At 60.0% G+C, this 12,783-nt stretch overlaps 1 protein-coding gene across 8 annotated transcripts in view; it reads left to right on the top strand.

The window, feature by feature from the left end:
* Window positions 1-12,783, top strand: part of CCDC85C (coiled-coil domain containing 85C) — an 80,381-nt gene that overhangs the window by 47,987 nt on the left and 19,611 nt on the right. For all 8 annotated transcript variants that reach the window (XM_070249257.1, XM_001917168.5, XM_070249253.1 and 5 more), the window contains one exon: window positions 11,118-11,191. In XM_070249257.1, coding sequence (XP_070105358.1) covers window positions 11,118-11,191 — 74 coding nt within the window. The remainder of the gene's footprint in view (window positions 1-11,117; window positions 11,192-12,783) is intronic.

Genomic DNA, 12,783 nt, shown 5'->3' with positions numbered 1-12,783 from the left:
GTGTACCTGTGCCAGGGCGTCTCGAGGGTGTGCACATCTTCAGCGGCAGGAAGCCGTGCCAGTTGCTCTCCGGGCGCCCTGCGTGCTGTTCCTGCTCCTTACGTGCTCACCGTCACACCGAGTTACCACTTTTCACTTTCCGCCCATCCTATGGCTGGCGTGGTACCTAATTTGCATTTCCCTGATTACGAGTGCGGTTGGGTGTCTTCTTGCACATTTCTGTCTGTGACTCACCTTCCGTTCAGCCTGTGCCCATTCCTGTGTTTCCTTATTGATTGTAGGGGTTGCGAGTGTGTTCTGTCCCGTCCTTGTCCGTGCTGGGACTTGTGCTCAGTCTCTCCAGATGGCAGCTGGTCTTCTGACTGTGCTGGCTGATCTGTTGTCTGTTCACGCAGTCGGGGTCGACAGGCTTTCCCTTGATGATTTGTTCTTCTTGTTTCTTGGTTAAGAAATTCCTTCTGACCTGAGAGCTGGGCTTGTTCTTTTTAATAACAATGGCATTGAGACAAAATTCACTTAGTTTCCATATATATGAAAGTGTACAATTCAGTGCTTTTTCGTATATTCACAGAGCTGCGCAGCCATCACGACGACCTAATTCCAGGTCATTTTCATCACCCCAGAAAGAGAGTCTGTACCTGTTGGCAGTCAGTCCCCCGTCCTCCTTCCCCTCGGCCCCTGCAGCCGCTGATCTACTTTTGTCTCTGTGCATTTGCCTATTCTGGACATTTCATACGAACGGAATCATACAGTAAGTGGTCTTTTGTGACTGGCTTCGTTCCCGTGGCATGAAGTTGTTAGGGTTCATCCATGTTGTGGCCTGTGTCCGAAAAGCCCGCGTTGTAGTTGTTTTTCACATGGAAGTCTGACCTTCTCGGAACTGCTTTCTGTGTGTGGTGTGAGGTTGGGATTGAGCTGGACTTTTCCAGAAAGCCAGTGAGTTGCTGCAGCCCAGTTCGTGAAACGCTCTGTCCTTCCCTGACTGGCGCAGAATGCCACGTGGGCCACACGCCAGGGTATGCAGAGCTTCTCCAGTCTCTGTCTGCCCCTCCACATGGCTTTGTCCTCTTTCCATGGGGTCCGGTCCACATGGAGCTGTCTTCTCTGGACTCCCGCCACCCCAGGAGTCCCACCACCTGGCTCGTGACGATTTATTGTTGTTTTCACTGAATCAGTGAAACACTGTGCAGACGTGGTGTGCCGCCAGAGCTAACCGCCTGGAACCCCCTCTTTCTCTTGCCCCTGAGCCTGTGAGCCCCCCACTGCTGCACACCCACAGGTGAAGCTGAGGCGTCACCTCCAGCCCATCCCCCGACACCTAGATTTTCCCTGTTTCCTGCGTCTGCTCCCACCTGCCACATCTGCCTCTGCCCACAGCTGGAATGTCCCCTGGTGTCCCACGTCCTCCCACGCCTCCCCTCTGCTCCTGCCTCCACTGCTGGACAGTTGGCCCCATTCTGGCCCCACCGGCCCCTCACACAGGGCCTGGTGCTCGGTAGAGCCTAATGGTGAAAGCAAACCCCCCTTCTCCTGAAACTAGCAAGGTCTCCCCTTTGTGCTACCAGGGGGCGTGGCACATGCATTCTGGGGCTCAGTAAATGCCCATTCCCCTACCCCCTTCAGACTTTAGTCCTGCACGTCCTCATCATATTCCCTGTAGTTCAGTTGGGTTTGCGGGCGTTCAGCCCCACCAGTTAGTACTCTGGGCCAGGTGGGTGTGGGGTCCCTTGGGGACGGAGCCTGAGAGGCAGATGGTTTGAATAGCCACTGCTCAGCATAGGTCAGGGGTCCCAGCCTCGTGTGTACATTAGCATCACCTGAAGGTGTCTAAAATGTATGTGGACATCCAGGCCTCTCTCCTAAAGTCCAGTTCTGCTGGTCTCAGGGGGAAAGAGATCAGACGTGAGAAGGTCCCAGGGAGCCAGGTGAGTGTGTGTGCGTCGGTGTAGGGGTGACCTGACCTCTGTGTGGCTAGGCATCCCTGCCGGGCAGGGCCAGCAGTCATCTGCTCTTGGCCTCCAGCAGTAATTCCCAGTTGGGGTCAGTGGGGGAGGGGACATGAACAACGCCATCACCTGCACACACAGGTTAGTTTCTGGGCGTGAAAACTGAAGGCACAGAAAGGAAATTCTTTTTTTCCTCTTTTCCTGGTATGACACAGTTCCAGTATGACTTGTCAGGCTTCCCTGTGAGTTTGAGTTTTTGGTTTGAGAGAGCGGAGGCCACCACACAGATCCACACTGGGGCACGTCCTAAGTGGGCCGTGGGACGTGGCGTCCCGTGTGGACGCTCCCCCGAGATTTCAGTGTAGGTTGGCATGGCCTCTCCTGGAATTAAACGCTGGTACCCCTGCGGCCCCAGATGGGCAGGGGCTGATCTGGGGTGGGGGGTGGTCCTCGGAGCCCTGCGCACAGCACACAAAGGGGCGGATGGCAGCCAGGGGACAGCCATGCATCTCGTCAGGACAGGCCCAGCAGCCAGCATGGAGAGGTCCCAGTTTTTATTAATGCAGTCATTTGTCTTTTTCTGCCCGTTAATTTTCTTTCCTCTGCAGGCTCGGAATGGAGAGGGAGGGTAGGGCCCTGGGCACAGCCGTTCTGTGTCATCCCTTGAGTTGGTGAGGTGGGGTTTGAGGTTCTAGGACCCTCATCTCCCGGCGTGGAAGTGGGAGGTCAGCCCTGGGTTTGCAGCTGGCTGTCTTAGCTGACCACTCTGCAGACGCACCGTGGCCGGCTCGGGGGGGCGGGCCAGGCTGCAGGAGGGAGCGACAGGGGCCGTTGTGCCCAGCCCTCCCAGCCTGCCCGGCTCAGCGCTGCCACCGCCAAGAGGTGTCCTCACAGGAACCTGATGCTCCCCGATAAGCCTCCCTCAGCCCTCTCGGCTTCATCCATAAATAATGCCTGTCTCACATTCAGCCCGTGCCTCCCTGAGCTGCTGCGACGCGTGCCAGGAGGCACATGCTAATGGGCAGGGGCTCAGGTGCTCCTGAACCCACCTGTCACAGAGCCCCCTCTGTACCTTTGCTCACACTGCTCCCTCAGCTCAGACTTGCCTTCCAATCCCAACCCCACTTGTCCACCTGTCAGAGTCCTGCTTGCTCTTCAGTGCTCAGCTCAGATGCCGCTTCCTTCAGGAAGGAGCCCCTGATTTCTCCCTGTCAGCACATCCTTGCTCTCTGCCCTCTCACCCTCAGGCTGCACCTCTTCACTCCACTCTTTGCCCTTCAGCAAACGTACTTATTCCTTCCATTCCTTTGTTAGGCTGAGGGGTCCTCAGAGAAGGGGACCATGCCCTTGGACAAGCATGTGATGGCTGGTCCTTCCGGCGCCTGGCTCTGTGACCCTGGGCAGACCCATTCACTCTCTGAGCATGCTTTCTCTCCTCTATAAGGCAGGTTTTCTGCTGCCCACCTGGCAGGGTCCCCGGGAGCGTTAGAGGGTAGCAGAGTGAGTGCCTCTGCACTGAGGTCAGTAAGCAGCTTCCCATGCTACCCTCACAGCTGCATTAGGAACTTTCAATGTCCCAGAGGTTTCTATCCAGAGAGGCTCAAAAAGAGACCTTTCTCTTTCTCCTCACTTTGCTTGCTTTCCCCTTGTGGGGGGGGGGGGGGGTGCGGAGCTCACTCATCTCTGGTAGCCTGCACTCTCATGAAATTAGTAACTCTCCTTTCCATTCCCAGATCTGGAGACCCCTCTGCTCTGCAAGAATTCAATCCTTTGGGGACCTTTGGGATTGCCCTGGGTCTGGAGAGTAGATGGGCCTTGGGTTGGAACATCCTCCAAGTCCTTTAAGAAGACAGGACCATTTCCAGGCTCTGCTGGATCAGTGCCCCAGGCCTTGCTGGGGGAGACCTGGAAGTGCCTGTGCCTCAGAGCTGCGGGCAGCAGGAACGGGGGTCCAGGACCTGCCAAGCCTGGCCTGGGGCAGGGCGGGTGGGCAGCGGGTGCTGGGTACTGAGCGCTGGCCAAGGATGGAGGCTTCCCAGCAGGACTGAGTGCTGCAGGGAGTGTGGCCTGTGCTGCCATCTCAAGCCCAGGGCTGCACTGCCCCGGAGGGAGGGGAAGGCGGCCTGGGGAGAGGCGGCCGACCCACCGCTGCCTGGTCTGCGACCATCACTTCACCTCCCTGAGCCTCAGTTTCTTCTTCTGTAACCTGGGGGCCGATCACCTGCTCACGGTGAAAAAAGATGAGGATGAATGCGTGGAAGGCGCTCTGTCGGCGCTCACTAAGTGTGCATGGTTATTGACGGCTCTTGCTGGAACGGCCTCGTCTTGCTCCGGGTCTGTCTCAGTCTGTTCAGGCTGCTGTAACAACACCACAGACGGGCTGGCTTATAAACAACAGGAATTTGTCGCTGACAATTCTGGAGGCTGGAAGTCCAAGACCAGGGGGCTGGCAGATTCGGTGTCTGGTGGCAGCCCACTTCCTGGGTCATAGCCGGCCGCCATCCCACTGTGTCTTCACGTGGCAGAAGAAGGGGCGAGAGCGCTCTGTGGGGTCTCCTTGATAAGGGCACTAATCTCACTCAGGAGGGCTCCACCCACATAACCTAATCGCCTCCCAGAGGCCCCCCCCAACACCATCTCAAGGGGTGTCAGGTTTCCAAATATGGATTTTGGGGGACACCTGCGTTCAGATGGCAGCAGTGTGCGTGGAGCCTAGAGCTGGGCAGAGCTCCGTGCAGTTGGTTCTCCTGGCCAGCCAGCCCTGCCTGTGTGATTCGGGCATCGCTGCACCTCGTTTCTGTGCCCATGGCGGGGTGGCGATACCTCCCCACGGCGGGCAGCGGGTCTGAGGTTCCCTGTGAGAGGAGCGGCTTGCTCAGTCGGGGGTGGCAGCTGCACCACTTCTCCCCGGGAGGCGGGTGGCACGCGTGGAGACTGAGGCTTCTGGTGCAGAGCGGGGCGGCTCCCGGGCCTTCTCTGCTCGGCTTTGATTTCCACGACCTGCAGGCATGTGTGGGCACTCGCCTGCCCCATAGGGGTGAGTCCTGGGGAGCCGGGAAGGAGAGAGCCGGGAGGCATGCCATCTCAGGAGCCACTTTCCTCCTGGGACAGAGAGGGAAGGAGCCGGGACGACGAGGGCACTTCTGTTTAATGAGGCCCTTCTGCCCCGCTGGAGCCCCCCACCCTGCCGCCCATCCAGCCCCTCCTAATGAAGTGGAAGGAGAGGGGGTTTAATCAACCAAGTGGGGTCGCGGAGTGCCAGCCATCTCTCTGCCTAGCCGCTGGGCGGGAGCCCCTACGGAGGAGGCCCGAGGCGTGGTGTGGCTGGGTCTCCTGCTCGTGACCTGCCACAAAGCCTGCCTATCTCCGAGGCCTTGCAGGGACCCCACTCAGCAGGAGGAGGCGGGTAGGGAGGCAGGGCTGGGGGGCACCCTGGAAGGGGCAGCAGCCAGAGAGTCGGGCCAATGTGTCACTGTGTGTCCCGCCTCCCACCCCCCAGCCTCCCTTCCCTTGCTTCTGTGCAGAGAGGGAGGGTCATACCTTCTCCTGAGCTGTGCAGACACCGTTGGCGCCCTCCCCCAGTTCCACACGGGCTTACTGTTTCCAACCCACCACCTGCTCCACCTTCCGGTACCTGCAGCTCTGCCCGGGAGCTTGCCTGTCCACTCTGCAGGTGGGCGGTGCTGGGGCATTAACACCCCCTCCCACCGGGACCAGCCCCCACCAGTGAGCCCCTGGGCAGCCCGGGTTACTGAGACCCCAGAGCTCTGCAGCGGATTGACCCCATGTCACGGGCTCCTTCCATTCATTCCCCGCCTCACCTCTCCACTGTCCCAGGGCCACCTCCCGCGTCACTCGCTTGTTCTTGAATCCTTGTCTCATCCAAACTAGGGTGTGAGCTTGCCTATACGCACGAGACAGCAGCGTACGGTGCCGGTGAGTGAGATCTGAGGAACAATTGACCCTGGCCCTGGCGGTTCCTGGTCTCGGGTGTCCCCCTCGGGGTGTGGGCTGCCGTGTCACAGTCACAGGCTTTGTGCTCCTCACTCTCACTAGGGGAGCTTGTAGGACTGAGAACTGACTCCTTCGGGGAAGCTGGTCCAACCCACCCGACAGGATGAATTCCTATTAGGTCTTCAGACCTTTTCCGAGGGCCCACTACGTGCTGAGCACTGAGCAGGGGGAGGACGGGATTCCAGGGGTGTTTGGAGGTGGCCTCTGGTCCCCAAACTCTTCGTTTGGACTGAAGGGGAGGTGGTGCAACATTGCTTAGCCAGGAAGGAAACCAGGCCAGGAGGGGAGATGCGAGCTGGGTGTCGCCTCACAGCTTGCGAGAAGGCAGGGTAGTCTGGTGGTCTGTGCCAGGAGCCCAACAGCGCCAGTGGGGAGGGGCTTGCAGACCCTGCAGGCTCCACGACTCCCGCCCACCCGTGGGCTGCCCAGGTCCTCCACACTCCCTGGGGAACAAAGGATCTGAGGCGAGGGGCATAGCAAGGGCAGGTGTTCTGGCTCCTGGAAGGGGGAATGTTGCAGGGAGCTGCCCCAGACCCCCGTGGAAGCGGGATCGTGAACCCCCAAGAACTGGTCCAGTGGGAAGGTCCGAGGGGACACCTTGGCCAGCCCAGCCCCGGGTCCCTTCCGTAGTCACCTCCCTCATTTTCCCCACAAGCAGCTGAGCCAGGAACTGACGCTTCCCTCCCTCGCGGCTGCACTCATTACTGAAAACCCTGGGATTAATTTAATTACACGCTTGTCTCCAAGAGGCTGTGGCTCAGAGGCGCCCAGTGGCATCACGAGTTGCCTGAGGCTCCTGGGGAGGATGGTCCTGCCAGGGAGCCAGGGCCTTCCCGGGGTGTCCTGCGCCCCTGCCCACCCCACCCCCCAAGGGTCCACCTCGCTCTCATTCTTCCCCGCTGCAGGACACCTGCTCTGACCCAGGGTGACCAGGTGTCTGGCTCCCTGGCTCCTGGTGGCTTGCAGAGCCTGCTCTGAGGAGCTGCGTGTAGGGCCGGGGGCTGGTGTGCAGGGGAGGCTCATCTGGGGTTTCCAGGAGGCAGCCTCGCAGCCTGTTAAGCTCTGCAGGAATGGGCAGGCTCGGCGCTGGGCCTGGGTCTCAGGAAAGGCCCCCAGACCAGCTGGGAGAACCGGGCAGAGGGTCGCTGATGGGGCCCGCCTGTCCTGTCCGGGCTGTCCTCCCGGCCTCCTTCTGTCTCCCTTGGACTGAAAACTTCAGTGACATCAACGTGAAGGTTTTTTTTTTTTTTTTTTGCAATTTGAAGGTGCAATCATTTGATCTCTTCCTCTTTTTTATGAAAGATTTCTCCCTATTCTAGAAGTAGATTATTTGAAAATTAACAAGAAATGGTGTGAATAAAAAATAACTTGTTCCTTCACATGAGTAACACCACTGTCACTGTTTCCCTGTGTCTCCTTCCTGAATTTATTTCGATGCATAGGTATTTTTAAACAGCAATTATCCATGTAATTTTGTGTCCAGTTCTTTCCACTGGTGTGTAAGTGTTTTCTCGTATTGTTGAAGAAAGAAACTCTTACTAAACACCATTTGAATGATGACAGGGTGGAGCTCCTGCTATTGTTGGACAAGTGGTTTTTTCCAGTTTGGCCGTGTAACACCATCTGCATTCTTTGTAATTAGAATTAATTCTTTAGGATGGATTCCATTGGAAGCACTGGGTCATTTAAAATAATTTAAGACTCTCATAGTGTTCTTTTGAAATTGAAGAGAAAAAACCCAACAAACCCCTGACATGTGCTTAGTTCTCTGCAGCAGCTTGGGGTTTGGGGGTAAACCCAAACAGGTTGATGGGTACAGCTTCTCGCTCTGGGGCTGTGGATGTGGCCTCTGGTCTGTGGCCGCGTGTGGCTCGTTAGGACAGTTGGCCTACGGGCTGTGGCCTCTAGGCCCTGAGTTCTGGTGTTGGCGGCGGGCGGGTGGGGTGTTGTTGGGTCATTTGCAGTGTGGCCTATGTCCTTTCTCATGGTGCTGGCTCGGTCACTGCTCTTTTCTCCTCTCTGCCGTCCTGGGAGGTGGATGTTGGACCCAGCTGTGGCTGAGGGAATGGCTGGCTCAGACGGGAGCAGTGGCATGTCTGGCCTGCCCGCTGCACAGCGAGGATGCTGAAGCCGTCGGCATGTTGGTGGACTCTGGTCCCAGCCCATGACTCTGACCGTGGTCTGACTGAGAAGGGAAATGCTAGGAGCTCCTGGTTCACCCTATAGAAATGGCAGAGGGAGACAAAACTGTGCCCCCAGCCAGGAAACTGTGCGTGGGCAGTGTGCTTGCCTTAGGTTAGTGACCCGACTCCGGCCACTGATCACACGCAAGTGTGAGTCTCCCGCCTGGGTTCAGGGCTGTGTCTGGGAGTGCTGGCCTGTGGTGGGGGCTGCAGGGAGCAGGGGGCTGGCTTGCAGCTGTGCCTGAGGATGGGCAGTAATGGAGCATCCAGCAGAGAGGCTTGACCAAGAACCGTGTCTCCTTTCTGTGGGCCTCTGCTGACTTCTCAGCGGTGGGGTGCTGTCAGCTCTGCTCAGAGCGCCCAGACACTTGGGGTCCTGAGCACTGACCTGCGGGGCTGGGCCTGTGTGACGGGGAGAGGGGCTGGAAGGCTGGGCCTTGGGCCCCCCTGCTCACTCTCCAGCAGGTGGGGACACTGCTCCTCGTGGCCTCCTCATCTGGAAAATGGAGCAGTGCCTGCCTGACCCTTGCAGGGCTTCAGTGAGCCCCCAGATGCAGGGACCACCATGCGTCACACCGGGCGGTGGGGCCTCCCCTCCCCTGCTGACCCGGCCAGGGGTCGTGGTTGTGCCGGCCTCCTGGTCTCCCTGGAAGGACTAGAGGGCTGTGAGGGCCTTGGGAGTTGACCTTGTCCACTGTTGCCCATTTGGTGTTCCAGGGAGCCCTCCTGTGAACAGCGTGCCGAGGATCCCAAGGGTTGGGGCATCCATGCTGCACCCCATCTCCATCCCAGTGCTCAGAGGGGCCCAGCCCCCCCAAACACTGAAGCCTTTCTCATCTGGCCTGTTTGCATGGGTGGGACATGGGGACTGCTTGTCAGTTTCAGCTGATTGATGAGTAACCGAGGCTGGAGACAGGCACGGGGTGGACTGTAGTGCCTGGGGAGGGTGTGAGCCAGGGCTTTTTACAGCTGTGGACACCAGCCTGGCCAGGGTCCCCTGCTGGGGTGGGGGCAATCTGCCCAGCGCTGGGCCTGTGCACAGTGTCTGAGTGAGGAGGACTTTGGGGTCACTGCCTGGGGTCCGATCCCACCTCGGCTGCTGCCCTGCATTGTGCTGTGAACTGGCCACCTCACCTCTTGGAACCTGGATTTGTCAGCTGTCAGGGAGCTCTACAGAGCCAGGGCGAGGCGAGGCTCCCGGCAGAGCCGCCCTGTGGTTCGCAGGGTCATCCCTGGGGGTGAGGGTGGACGGGCCTGACGGGGAGCTGCCCTTCTCCCTCTCTGGGAGTCTCCACATTCCGGAGAGGTGATGGTGTGGACTGGAGCGGGCGGAGTCGGTTGTGTAATTCCTGCCCGGGGCCGAGCCCAGTGCTCCTGGGCCTGGTCCAGGGCTGGGTGGACAGGGCTCCTGAAGGTCCGTCCAATGTGCTTGGGGAACAGAGTGACCCACAGCAGGCAGGTTGAGGGACAAACGGATACCTGTGTGGATTGCTGCCTCCCATAACTGAGGGGCGGCCTCAGAAGACAGCATTGCTGGTGGCAGGAGCGCATGAGGCCTGGACCCAGCCCTGGTGCGGGAAGGTCATGGCATTTTGGGTAGGGGGCCACCCACTGCCCCATCCTCACTGGCGTCAGTTCACCCCTCATCTGCCAGCAGGCTCTGTGGCAGAGGGGCGTGACATCCATGTCATGCATGAGGATACTAAGGGCCCGGGGCTCATCTGGGGTTGTGCCAGCCGTGCTCTGGGGTTGGACAGATGCTTCATTATTCCCACGGTTGCATGACAGTCCCGGCTTGTCCTCTGGTAGCACTCAAGCCCCCTTTGCCCACCCAGGGGTGTTAAAAGCCCTGTAGGGTCCAGTCCCTAAGTCCCCCGAGGTGGCGTGTAGGGGATTTGGTCGAGGGGCTGGTGCCTTCTGAGATAAAGGGTCAGTGGTGTGATCTGGGAAGACCCTGCCTCCTGCTGGAGGGCAGGCAGGTGTAGTAGGAGGAGCAGTGACCTGCCCCGGCCGGGGTGGACGGGGTCTGGGCCGGGTGAGCTCTGGCCAGGTGCTCATGTGGACAAGAGGTGCCTAGCTCGTCCCTCACCAGGGGCTGCAGACCACCTGGGGGAGGCGCCTGTGCTGTCTGGCTTGGGATTTGACTTTCTGCCGGCCTTTTCTCCCTCTGCACCTGTACCAGCCCTGTCCCTGTATCTGCCGCAATGGTTTGGTCTCCTTCCCGGCCCTGCCCTCCCCTTCCCTGCCCCCTCTTCTGCCTCCCTCCCCGGCCGCTCCACCTGGGCAGGCTCCCTTGTTCTGGCCTGGAGTGACCTAGTCATCACTCTTCTCCTCTGAGCCGATTTCCGGCCTGATGGGGAGGCAGGCCCAGGGCTCCGGGAGGTTGGGGTGGAGGAATTTTGCCTACTTTCTGATGCAATTGTAAAACGGGTCAGCGTGGCGAGGGAGAGTGGTTCAGCCCCTGCTCCCTTCAGAAAGTAGGGGGGCATTGTCAGGGAGTGTCTCCCTGGCCTGGCTCGGGGCTGGCTCCTGACTGCTCTCGTCGGTGAGTCCTGCAGGAACGGGGGTGGCTTACCTGTGCTCTGTGTCCCCACCACAAATCGTTTGTGGAAGCTCCTGCGCGGCAGGCAGGGTGCAGCAGGGGAACCTCAGACACTGACTTGGCATGCTCAGGAGACTCAGTTTCCCCGCTGTGTCGGGGAGGGGGCTCCTTGGACCCAGGGCCCTGGGGTGGGCTGCCTCCTGGTGTGAGCATTCCCTCAAGGGGGTGTGGGGGTCCTCTTTGTGGACCTGAGGCACAGCAGAGGCTGAAGGCATCAGCCTAGGACACGCTGTGAGGAAGCCCCTCGCCTCCTTTCTACAGGTCCCAGAAACCCAGGCTCAGGGGCCCCCCACGGGGTGGGTAGGGGAGGCGGGCTCTCCTGCTGCAGACAGAGTCTGTGATGGTTAATGTGGCCTCCTTATGTCGTTACAGATCCCTCATCCACCTACATCAGGCAGCTGGAGACCAAGGTGAAGCTGCTGGAGGGTGACAAGATCCTTGCACAGGTAAGCCAGTCATGGGCAGACTGTGGGGACGGTGCCTACTGCACTTGAGGGCCAGCGTGGGCCCTGCCACCCCTCACTATTCCAGTGCCCACCCTGGTCCCCAGCTTTGCTGGGGCTCCCTTCCCCCTTCACACCCATAACCTCCCACCTGCCCCCACTCCCGCCTGGAGTCACCTCCTGGAATGCTGGGGTCAGGGACCTAATCCTCCCTCCACACCCTGTGGGGCTTCCCTCCATCACAGCCTGTCACTGTCTGTCCCCGTGGTGGCCTGCGAGCTCCCTGGGGGCCAGCACTGGGCCTGTCTCAGAGATGGTGTGGAACACACAATTGCTGAAGAAATGGGCTGCTTAGCCCCTCTGTGCACGGGCAAATCAGGGCCCAAGAGGTGGACTGGCACGCCCTCGCTCAGACCCACAGGAAACCCCCCTACCCCTGCCACACCCATCCCTCTCCAGACTGGGGTCCACCCGCCTCCCTCCTGGGCCTGGCTGGTGCCCACAGACAGATGAGGCCATGCCTCCTCCCCAGCATGTCCCCAGCACAGGGCTGGCGCGTTAGAGACTTGGAGATGCGCACAGTGCACGGGGGAGGTGGTGCAGGGTGAGAGGCAGAGCCAGGGGATGGGCCTCTGGGCTCTTGCTGAGTGTGGCTGGAGCACGGAGGGGCTGTAGCTGCCAGGACTGGGGGCCTTCCTTGCTGCGGGTGGGGCGTGATGGGAGGCTGTGATCAGCCCTGGTTGGGGTGCCTGGGGGCCAGTTGGCTTGGCCAGCCCTCCAGCCTCCCTTGTACCCATCTCTGGCTTAATGTCACCTCCCACTCCCCTGCCGTGCCCCTGGCCCATAAGCATCCAGCCGGGATGCCTGGAGGGTTTCTCTGGGAACCAACTCTAGGGAGGACTCAGCTGCCTGGCCCCGTTGCTAGGCAACCAGGGGGCTTGGCATCACTGCCTGGCTTGGGAAGCCCGTGGCCCCCTCTCTGCCTGCTGGGTGGCTGCTGGGGAGATCCTGGCCCCAAGCGTGGAGCCGGCCCCCAGCACTGCCGTCCCACACCTCACCCCTGCACGGGCCTCATGGACAGTGCCCACAGCCCTGTAGCACCCTGCAGAGTAAGCCGTTCAGGTTTGGGTTCTCCCTCACTCCTACACACCCCCACGGCCGCCACACCCACGCCCGGGTGCCCAGGCAGGCATTGGATTGCAAGGCTGGGCTGTAACTTTATATGTCGGTAAGGTCCAGTTTGGCAGAAGGGTTTGGCCACAGGATGTGCTGGCTCCTTGGGGCTGTGAGGGCAGGGAGGGGCTGTGTCACCTGGCTGCGGGCTGGGGCTCCTTAGACCCAAATGTTCCATGTGGGCCTGACCTGGGCCGGTCGTGGTTTAGAGGAGGGCGTGGGTGGCTGCGGGAGCTGTGGGTGGAGGGGACGCCAGGAGACCTGGGGGTGGTGGGGGCACATAGGGCCCGGGGCCTGTGCTTTGGAGCTGGTGCCTCTCCAGCAAGGAGGGGAGGGAGTTGCCCGCTGCAGCCACTGTGCAGCGGAATGAAGGCCAGAAGCACATTCTGGTGGCTGAAGCCTCGGGCCGGTGGGGTCAGCGG

The sequence above is a fragment of the Equus caballus genome, chromosome 24, assembly GCF_041296265.1.
Source record: "Equus caballus isolate H_3958 breed thoroughbred chromosome 24, TB-T2T, whole genome shotgun sequence".
In the NCBI taxonomy this organism is placed as follows: domain Eukaryota; kingdom Metazoa; phylum Chordata; class Mammalia; order Perissodactyla; family Equidae; genus Equus; species Equus caballus.
The sequence above is the reverse complement of the archived record's forward strand: the minus strand, read 5'-3'. Positions and strand labels throughout refer to the sequence as shown.